The sequence below is a fragment of the Pseudopipra pipra genome, chromosome 11 (assembly GCF_036250125.1).
Source record: "Pseudopipra pipra isolate bDixPip1 chromosome 11, bDixPip1.hap1, whole genome shotgun sequence".
Classification (NCBI taxonomy): domain Eukaryota; kingdom Metazoa; phylum Chordata; class Aves; order Passeriformes; family Pipridae; genus Pseudopipra; species Pseudopipra pipra.
Genome location: NC_087559.1, coordinates 144,700 through 163,652, shown reverse-complemented (window position 1 = coordinate 163,652; position 18,953 = coordinate 144,700). Strand labels below are relative to the sequence as shown.

General features: G+C 53.9%; 1 protein-coding gene and 1 long non-coding RNA gene across 8 annotated transcripts; both read left to right on the top strand.

Annotated features, from left to right (window-relative positions):
- The first annotated feature begins 721 nt into the window (after window positions 1–721).
- On the top strand, window positions 722–18,945 carry LOC135420065 (basic proline-rich protein-like). Its single transcript, XM_064667025.1, has 4 exons — window positions 722–1,372; window positions 10,832–10,870; window positions 16,939–17,017; window positions 18,198–18,945. Exons 1-4 carry the CDS (start codon window positions 922–924, stop codon window positions 18,346–18,348), a joined length of 720 nt encoding a protein of 239 aa, XP_064523095.1. The 5' UTR covers window positions 722–921; the 3' UTR covers window positions 18,349–18,945.
- Window positions 1,939–8,327, top strand: LOC135420066 (uncharacterized). 7 transcript variants are annotated; one of them, XR_010433329.1, is made up of 8 exons: window positions 1,940–2,278; window positions 2,823–2,896; window positions 3,001–3,102; window positions 5,296–5,378; window positions 5,830–5,901; window positions 6,357–6,486; window positions 6,583–6,700; window positions 7,987–8,327. It is a non-coding gene; the product is annotated as an uncharacterized LOC135420066 (long non-coding RNA). The 7 variants fall into 7 exon arrangements; XR_010433324.1 differs by lacking the exons at window positions 6,357–6,486; window positions 6,583–6,700; window positions 7,987–8,327 and having other exon boundaries at window positions 1,941–2,278; window positions 2,823–2,892; window positions 5,830–6,139; XR_010433323.1 differs by lacking the exons at window positions 6,357–6,486; window positions 6,583–6,700; window positions 7,987–8,327 and having other exon boundaries at window positions 1,941–2,278; window positions 5,830–6,139.
- Window positions 18,946–18,953: the final 8 nt, after the last annotated feature.

Below are 18,953 nucleotides of genomic sequence, written 5' to 3'. Positions count from 1 at the left end.
GGGGAGCCTTTCTCTGGCCCAGAGGAGCTGCAGTGTTTCCCACTCCGGAATAATAAAAAATAAAAAATAAAAACAAAACAAGAAATAAAGGAAAATGAAAAATAAAGAATAAAAAATAAACGAAATAAAGAAGGAATGTAAAATACAAAAGAAAATTAAAGGAAAAATAAAAGCAAGCAAACTAAAAAGGCAATAAAATGAAAAGTGAAATGAAAGAGAAAAAGAACCCTTCTTGGGCACCCTGTTTACTCCCCGCCCCGCCCTCCGCCCCGTAAATTGTGGGTCACTTCTAACATGTGAGAAGGGGACCCGAAAACGTGGGTGGGGGAACCCCAGGGAGCCGAAAAGGCAGCGGAGGTGGAGCCGCGAGATGTGAGGGAGGGGCCATAGAAAAGGGGGTGAGGCGCGCGCGGTAAGAAAGCGAAGCCGGGCGGTCGAGCGACGGGACGGAGTAGGAAGCCAAGGTGGCGACGCCGGCGCATGCGCAGTCGTTAGCAAGACGCCGGAGATCACGTGGTAATTAAGGGCGGCCAGGAGAGGGAACGGCGACGCATGCGCATTAGTTCTTGTGCCGCTGCAGCGCTCCCTGCTCAACTTAGAGGCCGGTTCCGGCTGCACGCCGGGACTTGCGGTCTCCCGTCTCTCCCGGGGTGTGTGTGGGGGGAAATAACATGAAGATTTTTGGGGTGAAAGCGCAGAAATTAGCGAGGGACGCTAATTTGGGTAAAGTCGGTCACCGGAAGTAGAGAGCGACCGGACTGTTTTCGACGGCGCACCACCAAAGATGGCGCCCACCTGGACCGGAAGTCCAGCGAAGGTACCAAGAAAGAAAGATGGCGACGCCCTGACCAGAAGTCCTCCAAGGCCGTACACAAAGATGGCGGCCCCGGCCCGAAAGTTCGCCCCGAGGCCACACTCAAGATGGCGCCACCGGGACCGGAACTTAGCCCAGACCACACAAAAGATGGCGGCGAGAGGCCCCCTTGCCTCAGAGAGGCGTCTATCCTGTTGCCTGACTTCCGCCGCCACCCGGACCCCCGCCCCGCGCCCGCAGCGCCGTCTCGCCGCGCCGCCTCCCGCTGTGGGGACAGGGCAGGGGGCTCGGCAGCGCCGGGCGCGGGCAGGAGGTTCGTGAGCGGCGGTTGGCACCGGCGCGGGCAGCCCCATATCGGGGCCGCGGCGCGCAGCCTAGGCGCGACGACCCCAGGCAGAGGGCCGCCCCCTTCCGCTCCCGCTCCCGCCCACGCCCCCGCCCCGCTCGGTCCCGCCGTGCCCCGAAAATGCTGTCGGGGCTGCGCCGCCGACTTTCCCCCCTGGAAGCGACCCACGGCAGGAGATCCGACGTCGGGCTCTCCAGGACATCGTCCCCGGGGTAAGCGGCGGGGGCGCGGCAGGGGCGCGGCCGCTCTTCTGCCTCTCCCGCGGCCATCGGCGACTACAGGCAGGGGAAGCGACAGGCAAGTTTCTCGCCTCTGCGGAGAAACTTGCACCTGCGTCCCGCCGCGGGGAGAAGGGGCGGAGAGAGCGGCAGGCGACAGGGCCGGGTTCGGATGTGCCCTGGCATTGCGCCCCCCCTCCCCCGCGGGGAGGGTCTGCGCTGCCTCGGGGCCCCTGTGTGTGCTGCCGGGAGAGAGAAATCCTTTGGGAAGCTGGGCTGGAAACAGCAACTCTGTGAACTGCTCAGCTTTTCCTAGGCAAGGGCAGGTTTTAGGGAACAAAGGCCCGTACGCGCGAAAGGCGCCGCGGGTCTCGCCGAGGGGTGGGGGGGGGGGCGCGCGGCTGCAGTGCCGCGCGCGGCTGCAGTGCCGCTCCCGGCCGTGTCCGCCAGGCGGCGACTGTGAGGCAGGGCCCGGCGCTCGGGGGCGCTCTCGCAAGCGACGCCCCCGGGAAAGCGGCGGGGTTTGGGCACTGCCGGCCTTCCCCCGCAGTGCCCGGGCTGGCCCGGCGCCTGGCAGAACCTCTGAGGGAAAAGGCAAGGAACAGCTGCGCTTGTTCTGCCCTTTCTTTAGCCAGGGACTGGAACACAGACAAAATCGAGGGGCTCTTTGACCTGGGCAGGCTCCGAGCATTTTTCAGCCTTCCCTAGCAGGGCATTCTCACCCTCTGAAAAGCTGAAAGGCTTTAACAGCTGGAGACGCGCCTGCAGCTGTGCAGATTAATGTAGTTTCTTTTAGGAAACGAAGGGGAAGTTTTCCTGTTGTGAGCCTAAATACCGAGTCTACTCTGCTTTTTCAATCAGGTGACGAAGCTTCTGGAAAAAAAGACCAAAGGCCTCGAGGTGAGTACATTCTACCGAGTTCTGCTTTTCTGGGATCGGTTTGGGAAAATCACGTGGAATTCTAAAAAGCTTCTCTGCGTGTTTTCTAGTTGTTTTTTCAGCCTTGGTCTAAGTTTCCTGTAGAAAAGGGCATAGAATTATTAGAACAGACAAACTAGACTTTCTCGGGAGAGATGGAAGAAAAGGCTGCTGATTGCAGTTCTGCTTTTCTTGTCTTCCCTTCGACTGTCATTTTCTCTCCCCTGCTGTTCAAATAGGCAGCAATTAATTGCTCTGCTGAAGAGTTTGCTGTACTAAGTGTCTGTCAAATTGATGCCTTCAACTCAAGACAGCACCTGCTCCTTAGTTACAAAAAGTTCCTCCCAGGAAATTTCCAGGCGTGCCCATAAATCTCCTCGCTGTTTGTTTGGGAGAACAGGGTTTTCTCGTCTGTAACAGAATAGTCGTGGCATTTGCTATTGAATGCTGGTGGCAGTCTAGTCAGAAGAGGACCCCGTGCTTCACTAATTTTGCCTTTTTGTTGTTGGGGGTGACTTCTTCCCAGGGATGTTCTTCTTGATCCCCCGGGGCAAAGGGAGGTGTCAGCGTCAGGAGCCATCCTAACTGGGGCCCTGGTAGGTCAGTGCTTTTTGTGTGACTGGACGGTGAAGCTGTCTGTGGGAATGACCTGGCTATTGCTCAGTGTAGCCCTAATTAAGGTGTCTTTTACTCCGTGTTCCCAGGCTCCCTGTTTTCCTTCGGTCGCCGTGGGTGTGCCGGATGCCTCTGGCAGGACTAACCCTGTGGCTTTTATGTCCAGCGTGCTGTGCTGTGTGTGCCTGCAGGTAAGAAAAGCTGGGAGTGCAGTCCCTCTGCTTTGATTGCTGTGTCTCTTGGGTAGTGATTTTGGAAGCGGCGCCCGCGCAGGGCGAGGCGTTGGCCGGGCCGGCGCCTGAGGCGCTCGGGGCCGCCGGGCAGGGCAGTGCCCGGCTGGTGGGTGCCTCGCAGAGAGAAGAGCCTGGCCCTGGGAAGGCAGGAGCCTGGTCTCAAGCTGCTCTGGACCGCTGTGGGGATGAGTTTGAAGTTTTGGGATCGCTTGTTTCTGTCCCTACCTTCCCACTGAAAACAATAACTTAAGAAGTTCTCCTCTGGACTGGTCCAGAGAAATTGTGGAGTCTCCATCCCTGGAGATGCTTAAAACACTTTTGCTCAGGCAAAGTTGTGAGCAACCTCTTCTGCCTAATCCCGCTTTTTGAGCAGGAGAGACTGGACTAGATGATCTCCAGAGGTATTGTCCAACCCCCACCATTCTGTCCTCCTGTAAAGGGGCTTTGCACTGCCCTTTTGAACTGTAATCTGTTGATGACCTGTGTTGAGGTCACACTGCAGCTTGTTACACTGCAGCTTGTCACACTGAATGGCAGCCTGAATAATTTAATATTGAACTGTGATTAATCACAAGATGAAAGCTCAGATAGGCTGGTAAGAGGCAGTGTTCTTTGCTGCAGCATTTCCCACCTGAGGTAATTTTCCTTGTTCTGGAAGTGTCAAGTACAGTTGGGCAATGTACTACATAGGAAGAAGGGAAAGAATCTCCAAAGCAAATAAATGAACAAAAAACCCCTTTATATTTGCTTGTGCAAGAAGAAGATTGTTATTCCACTCAACCAGGTTTTGAGAGGACAAATTAATTGTTTCTCTGACAACAGTATACACTGGAGGCTGTTAATGATCCCATAGTCTGTGCTAAAGGTTTTAGCTGATTGTGTTTGTCATCAGCTTTTACTAAAGAAAAAGCAAGCCTTCTCGGCTGTGTGGATATTACAGGAACGAAATGATTCCATTCATGTAGATAATGATAACAGAGCCAAACCAAAACTATTGTAAGTGTCCTATGTGGAACAATATACAGAATTTCAGAAGGGATTGTAGTGGTCCCATATACAGAACTAACATACTTCCTGTTCCTTATTTGCTGATCAGGTCATGTTTATCTGCCTGTCAGGACTGTTGGAGCACTGGATGGAGAGCAGGTCATATGAGGAGGATTACGGAGTAAAAGGCAGCTTGTACTGAAGTGCAGGGAAAGTATAAATATTGATATATATTGGCACAGCGCCTGGCCTTAATGCTTAAAATCCTTTGGAGAGCTGTCTGCATATTTACTGTATTAATGATCAAATGCAAGGCTGTGTTGGGAAAGGTCTTCCATTTGGAAGTCAGTAGCTGAGACTGTCTTGCCTATGAAAAAGAGGGAGAATTTTCGTTAGAGGATGTAGGATTCTGGCTGGTAATAGTCTTAATTCAAGGTATTTTTAGAGAATTGATTTAATACGAGCAGAACAAATGGCCAGAAGTGTAATGAGAGACAAGTTGAAATTAGAAAGTAGATGTGCATTTTGAATGTACTGTCATAGCAACTGATTAAATTCTCCCTCTCTTGCTGTTCTGGGGACCTTTTAAATGTGCTTTGGCTAAATGAAAAGTATTAGACTGTTTCAGAGCCAAAAGGTCAGTTCTTGTTGTCTCTTTTGCACTTTAATTCTAGTACACGGATACTTGCTAACCACTTATAACCCTAGATGCAGAATGAGAACTTGGGTTATTAACAATAAACAAGTAAACAGCAGAAAGACTTGACCTTTCTTTTGAATTGCCCTACAGTGTTACAAAGTACCAAACAAACCTCCTTCCCCAAAGAAACACCCCCCAAAATACCCCAACAACTCACCAAACACAAAATCACCGACAACCAAAAAGCAGAAGTAACAAACATGAACAGCAAGTGGAGGAAGAGTTTGAAAGCGGGCTGGACAGAAGCAGAAGTGTTACTGCCCACTCTTAGGCCACTGTGCTGATTAAATGGGTGTTGTTAGGTTTAGATTAGTAGTTCGTCGTTGTTGGGTTTTTCGGTGGTGTTGATTTTTTTTGTTGTCGTTGTGGGGGATTGTTTGTTTGTTTGTTTTTATTTTGGTTTTTTTTCTGTATTAAAAATCTGGCTCAGTTACTCTCTAGTTCTGGTGTGTTCTCTTTTCCAGGTGGTTGGTGTTTCTGCAGTGTTTGGCACAGGACTGGGGGAGATTTTTACCCAGCTTTCTAAAGCTGTAGATGAATAGGAGAGGTAAGGGGATAACTTCTGGTCCGCGACCCAGTGACCACTTCCTGAAGGTCCTGATTCATGAGTCTGCTCCTTTGATTTGAAGGAGTGTACAGTTGCCATAGCCAAGGTAGCTTAGGGTGTCCAGTATCAGCATAAAAAGCAGCAGTAAAAAGGAACTATTCAGGGATGATTTTTTGTGCTGTTCCGTGAAACAGTAAAAGCTATCTGTGCCAGCAAGTCTGTGAAGTAATTTTTTTCTTGTAGTTCCATACCAAGTTTTGAATTGTTGCTGTTTTAATGAAGTATGTTCATTGATTTTGCATCCATTGGTTTCAGAATCCAAATCTGGGGAAAAAAGTACTGTCTTTCTGAAATGTCTCTCAAACATGAAAGCCTAGAGAAAACTTTTTTTTGTGAGTAAAAAGAAGCCTCCAGGATGATCCTTATGCAATACAAATCATGTGTGTTTCAGACTGAATGCACTCCCTTTATTCACCTTTTCAGAGAGTATCGGCCAGAATACGAGCGCCTGAGAAAAACACTGGTAAGTGTTTTTAGCTGTTTTACACCTGAACAGTGTATCTTGGGTCACTTTTAGGCACACAATTGCCTTTATGTTGAGAGGGTCTAACATTTCATTTACTAGTCGTACTCACTGTGGGAAAACTCCTGTCCTGAAGGAGTCCACCATTTGCCTTTTTTTTCCTAGATGTGGTGGAGCATATCTTTACAAAACTAAAGATTTTGTAAAACAGATGTTGCTCACTGGTTTAGTGCTAATATTTGAGCTAATTGTGTGAAAATGATTGGGAAATAAGATTGTGTCTTCCGTTCAGATGGACAGAGAGTTCTTAAAAATAAATTTCCAAAGGGATTTGTTGAGACTATCCCTGTATCTTCCTGCACCAGTGAAGAGTACTAGTTTGACTTAGTAAGAAAGACTGAATTGCAGTGCCAAAATCAGTAGCTCTGCTCACCTTGAGTTCTGGCTGTCCAAAGGACAGTTCTCTGCAGGCACAGCTACACAGAGTTTGGCTTCCCGGCGCTGCTGAAAACGTCCTAGAATCCCACCTGACTGGAGGTTGCTTTCCACGCTTAGTCCGAAGTTCTGTGTAACCTGAGTTGAAATGTAAGACCTGCGTAGTGACTTCTGCTCTCTGACTGGGGGACAGGCTGCTGGGTTTGGGTGAGGTTTCTCTTCTCCTGATGTTTTAAATGTTCTCAGAATCCACATGTAAATCTTTGTCTACGGGAGAAAGCTCAAAATAAACAAAAGAGAGAGCAGCTGGAACACTTGTGGAAGGACATGGGCAGCGTGTGTGTGCAGGGCAGCACACTGGCAGGTACCTCCCCAGGAAGATAAAGTTTACTGCAGAAGTTTTCTGAGGAGTTTGCCTCGTGAAGTAGTACAGTGCTTCTTTGTCCTCACAGCAGAAATGTGAAAGCAGCTCCATGCTAGAGGAGCAGGGCTTTAGTTCCTGTGGGATTGGTCACACTCAGCTCTTCCTGTGTCAGTCACAGGTTTGGAAGAGACCCCGCTGTGTAGCTAAAGCAGTGGACCTACTAGAAATAATGAAATACTTTAGAAAAGGCGAAACAGTCAGATCAGAATATGAGAAAGCTCTGCTGTTGGCTGCACTGTTCCTTAGATGAGGCGAGTAGGTGCTGATGGAGTCTGTCCTGTGTCTGGGATCCACAAGCAGCTTTCTGTCCCCTTAGAGCAGGTGTTCATTGCTGGGTTTCTGTGCAGATAGAAACCTTACCTTTAGCAAGCTGCTGTGCTGTGTGTGCCTGCAGGTAAGAAAAGCTGGGAGTGCAGTCCCTCTGCTTTGATTGCTGTGTCCCTTTGGTAGTGCTTTTGGAGGGGAATCCCAGAGCGATTTGGTGTGAAGGGGACCTTCAAAGGCCACCCTGCCTTCCGTGGGCAGGGACACCTTCCACTGTCCCCGGTTGCTCCGAGTCCCGTCCAGCCTGGCCTGGAACACTTGCAGGGATCCAGGGGCAGCCTCAGCTTCCCTGTGCAGTATGCTCTAATATCTCTCCACTGGCATCCTGAAAAATGTTGTCAGCGTGTTTTGTTGGACGCCGGTAAGCAGGACCCGGGTGAAAAGGACATTCTCTGAGGTGCTGGGAGAAGGAGGACTCGTGCGGGCACCTCCAGAGACAGCGGGAACGGGAGCGTGCTGCGGAGAAGGAAAATTCCAGGGGGTGGGTGCCAAGAAATTTGTCCTTCCCTTGCCCTGTGCTCTGCACTTAGCAATGGGTCAAGTGCAGAAGTTTCCTGGGGACCCTGGGAAATGATGCCGGGTCTGCTAAGAAAAGTGGGGCCAAAGGAGCAGGACCTGGGTCTGCGAGCGTGGGAGAAACAAGGGCCGGGTCATCCTCTGCCTCCGGGAGGGAGGGCAGCAGGAAAGGCCACGGACTAAAGCACTGAAGTGCCGTTCCCCAGGGAGCCCCTGCCCAGCACTGAACTTGCTTGTGCACTTGCTGTCCCTTTCCCAGCGGAGTCGAAGCGTCGGGTGCGGGTGCCGGGGGGATGGAGCTGCCAAGGACAAACTGGGAGGGTGTTTGCGAAGGAAGGGGGGAGAAGGAGCTCTTGATGTGCTTTTTTTACTTCTTCATCCCACAGAATTGCCACGAGAGGAAATACTTCAGAGGGGCTTCCCTCCAGCTAAGCCCTGAATATGCCAGGAGGTTTCAGCCGGGAGGAAAGGAGCTGTGGAAGAAAAGCAGCCTAAAAATAGCCAGCGGGGATCATCAGGTTTTCCAGCCAAGAAGAACAAGGAGAGAGATGAGGGAATCGGGTTCCAATTCCTAATGATTTGGTGGGTGCAGGAATGATTTGTGTGTGTTTTCCAGTCCCTTTTGATTCCTGAGATGATTTTAAAATGATGGCTTTAGCAATCAACTAAATCGGAGATGTTGTTTTTGAGAGGAAATGATGCCAAATAAATGCAGAGTTTTGGGTCAGTTTTTGGGATGATTTGAGTCAGTTTTTGGGGTCAGTTTGGGGTCATTGTTTGGGGTGATTTGGGTCAGTTTTGGGTCAGCTTTTGGGGTGATTGGGGTCAGTTTTGGGTCAGCTTTTGGGATGATTTGGGTCAGGTTTTGGGGTCAGTTTTGGGTCAGCTTTTGGGGTGATTTGGGTCGGTTTGGGGTCAATTTTTGGGGAGCACTGGGTGTTACTGGTGGTTGTTGGGGAGCACTGGGTGTTTACTGGGGAGCACTGGGTGTTACTGGGGGTTGTTGAGGAGCACTGGGTGTTACTGGGGTGCACTGGGGAGCACCAGGTGTTACTGAGGGTTGTTGGGGAGCACTGGGTGTTACTGGGGAGCACTGGGAGAGCAAATGAAAAATAAAGGGAATAAAAAATAACCGAAATAAAAAAGGAAATATAAAATAGAAAAGAAAATTAAAAAAAAAAAAAAGGCAAAAAAACTAAAAAGGAAATAAAATGAAAATGAAATAAAAGAGAAAAAAAAAAACAATAAACCCCCTTCTTGGGCACCCCGTTTCCTCTCCTCTCCCCCCCCCCCCGAACCGTAAATTGCGGGGTCATCATCCCTCAAATGTGAGAAGGGGACCCCAAAATGTGGGTGAGGGAACCCCAGGGAGCCGAAAAAGTGGAGGGGGAGCCGCAGTAAGAAAGCGAAGCCGGGCGGTCGGGCGGCGGGGTGTGGGGGGGAGCCAAGGTGGCGACGCCGGCGCATGCGCAGTCGTTGGAAAGACGCCGGCGATCACGTGGTAACTGAGGGCAGCCAGGAGAGGGACCGGCGACGCATGCGCGGTGGCTCTCGTGCCGGTGCAGCGCTCCCTGGTCGAGTTAAGGGCCGGTTCCGGCGGCAGGGCGGGACTCGCGGTCTCCCGTCCCTCCCGGGGTGTGTGTGGGGGGAATAACATGAAGATTTTTTGGGGTGAAAGCGCAGAAATTAGCGAGGAGGGACGCTAATTTGGGTAAACCCGGTCCCCGGAAGTAGAGAGCGACCGGAAGTCCTCCAAAGCCCCGGCCCGGAAGTCCGTCAAGCCCACAGTAAAGATGGCGCCGCCAGGACCGGAACGACCACACTAAAGATGGCGGCCCCCGGCCCGGAAGTCCGCCAAGCCCACAGTAAAGATGGCGCCACCAGGACCGGAACGACCACACTAAAGATGGCGGCCCCGGCCCGGAAGTCCGCCTTGAGGCCACACTCAAGATGGCGCCGCCAAAACCGGAACTTAGCCGAGGCCACACTAAAGATGGCGGCGAGAGGCCCCCTCGCTTTAGAGAGGCGTTTATCCTGTTGCCTGACCTCCGCCGCCACCCGGACCCCCGCCCCGCGCCCGCAGCGCCGTCTCGCCGCGCCGCTTCCCGCTGTGGGGACAAGGCGGGGCGCTCGGCGGCGCCGGGCGCGGGCGGCAGGTTCGTGGGCGGCGGCAGGCACCGGCGCGGGCAGCCCCCTCTCGGCGCCGCGGAGCGCGGCGGTCGCCGAGGGAAGCCCAGGCACCGCCCCCCTTCCGCTCCGCTCCCGCTCCCGCCCCCGTCCCCGCCCCGCTCGGTCCCGCCGTGGCCTGGAGATGCTGTCGGGGCTGCGCCGCCGCCTTCCCCCCCTGGAAGCGACCCACGGCGGCAGATCCGACGGAGATCGTCCCCGGGGTAACCTGGGCGCGGTGGGGGGGCGCGGCGGGGGGGCGCGGCCGCTCTTCTGCCTCTCCCGCGGCCATCGGCGACTGCAGGCAGGGGAAGCGACAGGCAAGTTTCTCGCCTCTGCGGAGAAACTTGCACCTGCGTGCCGCCGCAGGGCCGGGTTCGGATGTGCCCTGGCATTGCGCCCCCCCCTCCCCCGCGGGGAGGGTCTGCGCTGCCTCGGGGCCCCTGTGTGTGCTGCCGGGAGAGAGAAATCCTTTGGGAAGCTGGGCTGGAAACAGCAACTCTGTGAACTGCTCAGCTTTTCCTAGGCAAGGGCAGGTTTTAGGGAACAAAGGCCCGTACGCGCGAAAGGCGCCGCGGGTCTCGCCAAGGGGTGGGGGGGGGCGGCTGCAGTGCCGCGCGCGGCTGCAGTGCCGCTCCCGGCCGTGTCCGCCAGGCGGCGACTGTGAGGCAGGGCCCGGCGCTCGGGGGCGCTCTCGCAAGCGACGCCCCCGGGAAAGCGGCGGGGTTTGGGCGCTGCCGGCCTTCCCCCGCAGTGCCCGGGCTGGCCCGGCGCCTGGCAAAACCTCTGAGGGAAAAGGCAAGGAACAGCTGCGCTTGTTCTGCCCTTTCTTTAGCCAGGGACTGGAACACAGACAAAATCGAGGGGCTCTTTGACCTGGGCAGGCTCCGAGCATTTTTCAGCCTTCCCTAGCAGGGCATTCTCACCCTCTGAAAAGCTGAAAGGCTTTAACAGCTGGAGACGCGCCTGCAGCTGTGCGAATTAATGTAGTTTCTTTTAGGAAACGAAGGGGAAGTTTTCCTGTTGTGAGCTTAAATACCGAGTCTGCTCTGCTTTTTCCATCAGGTGACGAAGCTTATGGAAAAAAAGACCAAAGGCCTCGAGGTGAGTACATTCTACCGAGTTCTGCTTTTCTGGGATCGGTTTGGGAAAATCACGTGAAATTCTAAAAAGCTTCTCTCCGTGTTTTCTAGTTGTTTTTTCAGCCTTGGTCTAAGTTTCGTGTAGAAAAGGGCATAGAATTATTAGAACAGACAAACTAGGCTTTCTCGGGAGAGATGGAAGAAAAGTCTGCTGATTGCAGTTCTGCTTTTCTTGTCTTCCCTTCGACTGTCATTTTCTCTCCCCTGCTGTTCAAATAGGCAGCAATTAATTGCTCTGCCAGTATCCTGTCCAAGACCAAGCTACCTTTCCTCGTTGGAATGGACTGGCCGGGCTTTGGCAGTCTGGCCCCTCGAAAGACTAAAGTGACCTCTTCCAGCAGGGGAAGACTTTCTGGCAAGCGGTACCAGAAAGAACTGGAGTTTCTGGAGAATAAAAGCTGGAGGTGTGCCCCCGATAATCCTCGCCCCGGGTGGTGAGTGGTCTGACTTGCAGGGAGCGGTGGCCTTGGCCAGGAGCGGTCCTGCCGGACTGTAATTTTAATTTCCTGCCTAGGCTGTAATTTTAATTTCCTTTGGATGCTTGGCAAAGCCCTTCTGGGGGAGCCCTAGTGCCTGGCATGAGCGGAGCAGGCTTCCAGGGAGGTATTCACCTGGTCAGCGTCAGGAACCATCCTCCCTGAAGCCTCGGTGAGTGTTTTTTGTGTGACTGGACAGTGAAGCTGTGTGAATGACCTGGCTAGTGCTCGGTGTAGTCCTAATTAAAGTGTCTTTTACTCTGTGTTCCCAGGCTCCCTCTTTCCCTTCGGTTGCCGTGGATGTGCCGGACACCTCTGGCAGGACTAACCCTGTGGCTTTTATGTCCAACGTGCTGTGTGCCTGCAGGTAAGAAAAGCTGGGAGTGCAGTCCCTCTGCTTTGCTTGCTGTGTCTCTTGGGTAGTGATTTTGGAGGGGAATCCCAGAGCGATTTGGTTTGAAGGGGACCTTCAAAGGCCACCCTGTCTTCCGTGGGCAGGGACACCTTCCACTCTCATCCCCGGTTGGATGCTGCAAGTCCCATCCAGCCTGGCCTGGAACACTTGCAGGGATCCAGGGGCAGCCTCAGCTTCCCTGTGCAGTGTGCATTTAATAGCTCTCCACTGTCATCATGAAAAATTTTGTCAGCACGTTTTGTTGGACGATGGCAAGCAGGACCTGGGTGAAAATTGGGGTTCTCTGAGGTGCAGAGGGAAATAATTCTCCTTTGAAGTCCAGTGTTATTCAGTTTTGCACGAGTCTTGTCTGCCTTATGTTTGAATTGCTTTCTCTTCCAGGAAGTTTTAAATTAAACTTTTATTTTGTGTCTCCCCCCCCAGTATCCTGTCCAAGACCAAGCTACCTTTCCTCGTTGGAATGGACTGGCCGGGCTTTGGCAGTCTGGCCCCTCGAAAGACTAAAGTGACCTCTTCCAGCAGGGGAAGACTTTCTGGCAAGCGGTACCAGAAAGAACTGGAGTTTCTGGAGAATAAAAGCTGGAGGTGTGCCCCCGATAATCCTCGCCCCGGGTGGTGAGTGGTCTGACTTGCAGGGAGCGGTGGCCTTGGCCAGGAGCGGTCCTGCCGGACTGTAATTTTAATTTCCTGCCCAGGCTGTAATTTTAATTTCCCTTGGATGCTTGGCAAAGCCCTTCTGGGGGAGCCCTAGTGCCTGGCATGAGCGGAGCGGGCTTCCAGGGAGGTATTCACCTGGTCAGCGTCAGGAACCATCCTCCCTGAAGCCTCGGTGAGTGTTTTTTGTGTGACTGGACAGTGAAGCTGTGTGAATGACCTGGCTAGTGCTCGGTGTAGTCCTAATTAAAGTGTCTTTTACTCTGTGTTCCCAGGCTCCCTCTTTCCCTTCGGTTGCCGTGGATGTGCCGGACACCTCTGGCAGGACTAACCCTGTGGCTTTTATGTCCAACGTGCTGTGTGCCTGCAGGTAAGAAAAGCTGGGAGTGCAGTCCCTCTGCTTTGCTTGCTGTGTCTCTTGGGTAGTGATTTTGGAGGGGAATCCCAGAGCGATTTGGTGTGAAGGGGACCTTCAAAGGCCACCCTGTCTTCCGTGGGCAGGGACACCTTCCCCTCTCATCCCCGGTTGCTCCAAGTCCCGTCCAGCCTGGCCTGGAACACTTGCAGGGATCCAGGGGCAGCCTCAGCTTCCCTGTGCAGTGTGCTCTAATATCTCTCCACTGGCATCCTGAAAAATGTTGTCAGCGTGTTTTGTTGGACGACGGTAAGCGGGACCTGGGTGAAAAGGACATTCTCTGAGGTGCTGGGAGAAGGAGGGCTCGTGCGGGCACCTCCAGAGACAGTGGGAACGGGAGCGTGCTGCAGAGAAGGAAAATTCCAGGGGGTGGGTGCCAAGGAATTTGTCCTTCCCTTGCTCTGTGCTCTGCACTTAGCAATGGGTCAAGTGCAGAAGTTTCCTGGGGACCCTGGAAAATGATGCCGGGTCTGCTAAGAAAAGTGGGGCCAAAGGAGCAGGACCTGGGTCTGCGAGCGTGGGAGAAACAAGGGCCGGGTCATCCTCTGCCTCCAGGAGGGAGGGCAGCAGGAAAGGCCACGGACTAAAGCACTGAAGTGCCGTTCCCCAGGGAGCCCCTGCCCAGCACTGAACTTGCTTGTGCACTTGCTGTCCCTTTGCCAGCGGAGCCGAAGCGTCGGGTGCGGGTGCCGGGGGGATGGAGCTGCCAAGGACAAACTGGGAGGGTGTTTGCGAAGGAAGGGGGTAGAAGGAGCTCTTGACGTGCTTTTTTTACTTCTTCATCCCACAGAATTGCCACGAGAGGAAATACTTCAGAGGGGCTTCCCTCCAGATAAGCCCTGAATGTGCCAGGAGGTTTCAGCCGGGAGAAAGGAGCTGTGGAAGAAAAGCAGCCTAAAAATAGCCAGCGGGGATCATCAGGTTTTCCAGCCAAGAAAAACCAGGAGGGAGATGAGGGAATCGGGTTCCAATTCCTAAAGATTTGGTGGGTGTAGGAATGATTTCTGTGTGTTTTCCAGTCCCTTTTGATTCCTGGGATGATTTTAAAATGATGGCTAAATTGGAGATGTTGTTTTTGAGAGGAAATGATGCCAAATAAATGCAAAGTTTGGGGTCAGTTTTTTGGATGATTTGGGTCAGTTTTTGGGGTCAGTTTTGGGTCATTGTTTGGGGTGATTTGGGTCAGTTTTGGGTCAGCTTTTGGAGTCAGTTTTGGGTCAGCTTTTGGGGTGATTTGGGTCGGTTTTGGGTCAATTTTTGGGGAGCACTGGGTGTTACTGGGGGTTGTTTGGGAGCACTGGGTGTTACTGGGGGTTGTTGGGGAGCACTGGGTGTTACTGGGGTGCACTGGGGAGCACTGGGTGTTACTGAGGGTTGTTGGGGAGCACTGGGTGTTACTGGGGAGCACTGGGAGAGCAAATGAAAAATAAAGAGAATAAAAAATAAACGAAATAAAAAAGGAAATATAAAAAACAAAAGAAAATTAAAAAAAAAAAGGCAAAAAACCTAAAAAGGAAATAAAATGAAAATGAAATAAAAGAGAAAAAAAAAAAAAAAAAGAAACCCCTTCTTGGGCACCCCGTTTCCTCTCCTCTCCTCCCCCCCCCCCCGAACCGTAAATTGCGGGGTCATCACCCCAAAAATGTGAGAAGGGGACCCCAAAATGTGGGTGAGGGAACCCCAGGGAGCCGAAAAAGTGGAGGGGGAGCCGCAGTAAGAAAGCGAAGCCGGGCGGTCGGGCGGCGGAGCCGAGGTGGCGACGCCGGCGCATGCGCAGTCATTGGCAAGACGCCGGCGATGACGTGGTAAGTAAGGGCAGGCAGGCGCGGGACCGACGACGCATGCGCAGTGGCTCTCGTGCCGGTGCAGCGCTCCCTGCTCGAGTTAAGGGCCGGTTCCGGCGGCAGGGCGGGACTGGCGGTCTCCCGTCTCTCCCGGGGTGTGTGTGGGGGGAATAACATGAAGATTTTTTGGGGTGAAAGCGCAGAAATTAGCCAGGAGGGACGCTAATTTGGGTAAACTCGGTCACCGGAAGTAGAGAGGGACCGGAAGTCCTCCAAGCCCCGGCGCGGAAGTCCGCCAAGCCCACAGTAAAGATGGCGCCGCCAGGACCGGAACGACCACACTAAAGATGGCGGCCCCGGCCCGGAAGTCCGCCAAGCCCACAGTAAAGATGGCGCCGCCAGGACCGGAACGACCACACTAAAGATGGCGGCCCCGGCCCGGAAGTTCGCCCCGACGCCACACTCTAGATGGCGCCGCCAGGACCGGAACTTAGCCGAGGCCACACTAAAGATGGCGGTTGTCTGACCTCCGCCGCGACCCGGACCCCCGCCCCGCGCCCGCAGCGCCGTCTCGCCGCGCCGCTTCCCGCTGTGGGGACGGGGCGGGGCGCTCGGCGGCGCCGGGCGCGGGCGGCAGGTTCGTGGGCGGCGGCAGGCACCGGCGCCGGCAGCCCCCCTCGGCGCCGCGCGCGCGGCGCTCCGCCCGCCCGCCTCGTTCCGCTCCGCTCCCCTCCGCTCCCCTCCCGTCCCCGCTCCCCCCCCCCCCCCGCTCCCCTCCGCTCCCGCTCCCGCCGTGCCCTGGAGATGCTGTCGGAGCTGCGCCGCCGCCTTCCCCCCCCCCCCCCCCCCCCCCAGGAAGCGACCCACGGCGCCAGGGTAAGCTGGGCGCGGCCGCTCTTCTGCCTCTCCCGCGGCCATCGGCGACTGCAGGCAGGGGAAGCGACAGGCAAGTTTCTCGCCTCTGCGGAGAAACTTGCACCTGCGTGCCGCCGCAGGGCCGGGTTCGGATGTGCCCTGGCATTGCACACGCACCACAACCCCCGCGGGGAGGGTCTGCGCTGCCTCGGGGACCCTGTCTGCGCTGCCGGGAGAGAGAAATCCTTTGGGAAGCTGGGGTGGAAACAGTAACTCTGTGAACTGCTCAGCTTTTCCTAGGCAAGGGCAGGTTTTAGGGAGGAAAGGCCCGTACTCGCGAAAGGCGCCGCGGGTCTCGCCGAGGGGGTGGGGGGGGGGGCGCGCGGCTGCAGCGCCGCGCGCGCGGCTGCAACGCCGCTCCCGGCCGTGTCCGCCAGGCGGCGACTGTGAGGCAGGGCCCGGCGCTCGGGGGCGCTCTCGCAAGCGACGACCCCGGGAAAGCGGCGGGGTTTGGGCGCTGCCGGCCTTCCCCCGCAGTGCCCGGGCTGGCCCGGCGCCTGGCAAAACCTCTGAGGGAAAAGGCAAGGAACAGCTGCGCTTGTTCTGCCCTTTCTTTAGCCAGGGACTGGAACACAGACAAAATCGAGGGGCTCTTTGACCTGGGCAGGCTCCGAGCATTTTTCAGCCTTCCCTAGCAGGGCATTCTCACCCTCTGAAAAGCTGAAAGGCTTTAACAGCTGGAGACGCGCCTGCAGCTGTGCGAATTAATGTAGTTTCTTTTAGGAAACGAAGGGGAAGTTTTCCTGTTGTGAGCTTAAATACCGAGTCTGCTCTGCTTTTTCCATCAGGTGACGAAGCTTATGGAAAAAAAGACCAAAGGCCTCGAGGTGAGTACATTCTACCGAGTTCTGCTTTTCTGGGATCGGTTTGGGAAAATCACGTGAAATTCTAAAAAGCTTCTCTCCGTGTTTTCTAGTTGTTTTTTCAGCCTTGGTCTAAGTTTCGTGTAGAAAAGGGCATAGAATTATTAGAACAGACAAACTAGGCTTTCTCGGGAGAGATGGAAGAAAAGTCTGCTGATTGCAGTTCTGCTTTTCTTGTCTTCCCTTCGACTGTCATTTTCTCTCCCCTGCTGTTCAAATAGGCAGCAATTAATTGCTCTGCTGAAGAGTTTGCTGTACTAAGTGTCTGTCAAATGGATGCCTTCAACTCAAGATAGCACCTGCTCCTTAGTTACAAAAAGTTCCTCACAGGAAATTTTCAGGCGTGCCCATAAATCTCCTCGCTGTTTGTTTGGGAGAACAGGGTTTTCTTGTCTGTAACAGAATAGTCATGGCATTTGCTATGGAATGCTGGTGGCAATCTAGTCAGAAGAGGACGCCGTGCTTCACTAATTTTCCCTTTTTGTTGTTGGGGGTGACTTCTTCCCAGGGATGTTATTCTTGACCCCCCGGGGCAAACGGAGGTGTTCACCTGGTCAGCGTCAGGAGCCATCCTACCTGAGGCCCTGGTAGGTAAGTGATTTTTGTGTGACTGGACGGTGAAGCTGTCTGTGTGCATGACCTGGCCAGTGCTCGGTGTACTCCTAATTAAAGTGTCTTTTACTCCGTGTTCCCAGGCTCCCTCTTTCCCTTCGGTTGCCACGTGTGTGCCGGACACCTCTGGCAGGACTAACCCTGTGGCTTTTATGTCCAACGTGCTGTGTGCCTGCAGGTAAGAAAAGCTGGGAGTGCAGTCCCTCTGCTTTGCTTGCTGTGTCTCTTGGGTAGTGATTTTGGAGGGGAATCCCAGAGCGATTTGGTTTGAAGGGGACCTTCAAAGGCCACCCTGTCTTCCGTGGGCAGGGACACCTTCCACTCTCATCCCCGGTTGGATGCTGCAAGTCCCATCCAGCCTGGCCTGGAACACTTGCAGGGATCCAGGGGCAGCCTCAGCTTCCCTGTGCAGTGTGCATTTAATAGCTCTCCACTGTCATCATGAAAAATTTTGTCAGCACGTTTTGTTGGACGATGGCAAGCAGGACCTGGGTGAAAATTGGGGTTCTCTGAGGTGCAGAGGGAAATAATTCTCCTTTGAAGTCCAGTGTTATTCAGTTTTGCACGAGTCTTGTCTGCCTTATGTTTGAATTGCTTTCTCTTCCAGGAAGTTTTAAATTAAACTTTTATTTTGTGTCTCCCCCCCCAGTATCCTGTCCAAGACCAAGCTACCTTTCCTCGTTGGAATGGACTGGCCGGGCTTTGGCAGTCTGGCCCCTCGAAAGACTAAAGTGACCTCTTCCAGCAGGGGAAGACTTTCTGGCAAGCGGTACCAGAAAGAACTGGAGTTTCTGGAGAATAAAAGCTGGAGGTGTGCCCCCGATAATCCTCGCCCCGGGTGGTGAGTGGTCTGACTTGCAGGGAGCGGTGGCCTTGGCCAGGAGCGGTCCTGCCGGACTGTAATTTTAATTTCCTGCCTAGGCTGTAATTTTAATTTCCTTTGGATGCTTGGCAAAGCCCTTCTGGGGGAGCCCTAGTGCCTGGCATGAGCGGAGCGGGCTTCCAGGGAGGTATTCACCTGGTCAGCGTCAGGAACCATCCTCCCTGAAGCCTCGGTGAGTGTTTTTTGTGTGACTGGACAGTGAAGCTGTGTGAATGACCTGGCTAGTGCTCGGTGTAGTCCTAATTAAAGTGTCTTTTACTCTGTGTTCCCAGGCTCCCTCTTTCCCTTCGGTTGCCGTGGATGTGCCGGACACCTCTGGCAGGACTAACCCTGTGGCTTTTATGTCCAACGTGCTGTGTGCCTGCAGGTAAGAAAAGCTGGGAGTGCAGTCCCTCTGCTTTGCTTGCTGTGTCTCTTGGGTAGTGATTTTGGAGGGGAATCCCAGAGCGATTTGGTTTGAAGGGGACCTTCAAAGGCCACCCTGTCTTCCGTGGGCAGGGACACCTTCCACTCTCATCCCCGGTTGGATGCTGCAAGTCCCATCCAGCCTGGCCTGGAACACTTGCAGGGATCCAGGGGCAGCCTCAGCTTCCCTGTGCAGTGTGCATTTAATAGCTCTCCACTGTCATCATGAAAAATTTTGTCAGCACGTTTTGTTGGACGATGGCAAGCAGGACCTGGGTGAAAATTGGGGTTCTCTGAGGTGCAGAGGGAAATAATTCTCCTTTGAAGTCCAGTGTTATTCAGTTTTGCACGAGTCTTGTCTGCCTTATGTTTGAATTGCTTTCTCTTCCAGGAAGTTTTAAATTAAACTTTTATTTTGTGTCTCCCCCCCCCAGTATCCTGTCCAAGACCAAGCTACCTTTCCTCGTTGGAATGGACTGGCCGGGCTTTGGCAGTCTGGCCCCTCGAAAGACTAAAGTGACCTCTTCCAGCAGGGGAAGACTTTCTGGCAAGCGGTACCAGAAAGAACTGGAGTTTCTGGAGAATAAAAGCTGGAGGTGTGCCCCCGATAATCCTCGCCCCGG

Coding starts and splice junctions, on each gene's coding strand:
- LOC135420065 (XM_064667025.1), top strand. CDS start 922: ATGGCGCCACCGGGACCGGAACTTAGCCCAGACCACACAAAAGATGGC. Junction 1,373..10,831: donor TCCAGGACATCGTCCCCGGG/GTAAGCGGCGGG, acceptor TTTTTCCATCAG/GTGACGAAGCTTATGGAAAA. Junction 10,871..16,938: donor AAAAGACCAAAGGCCTCGAG/GTGAGTACATTC, acceptor ACTTCTTCCCAG/GGATGTTATTCTTGACCCCC.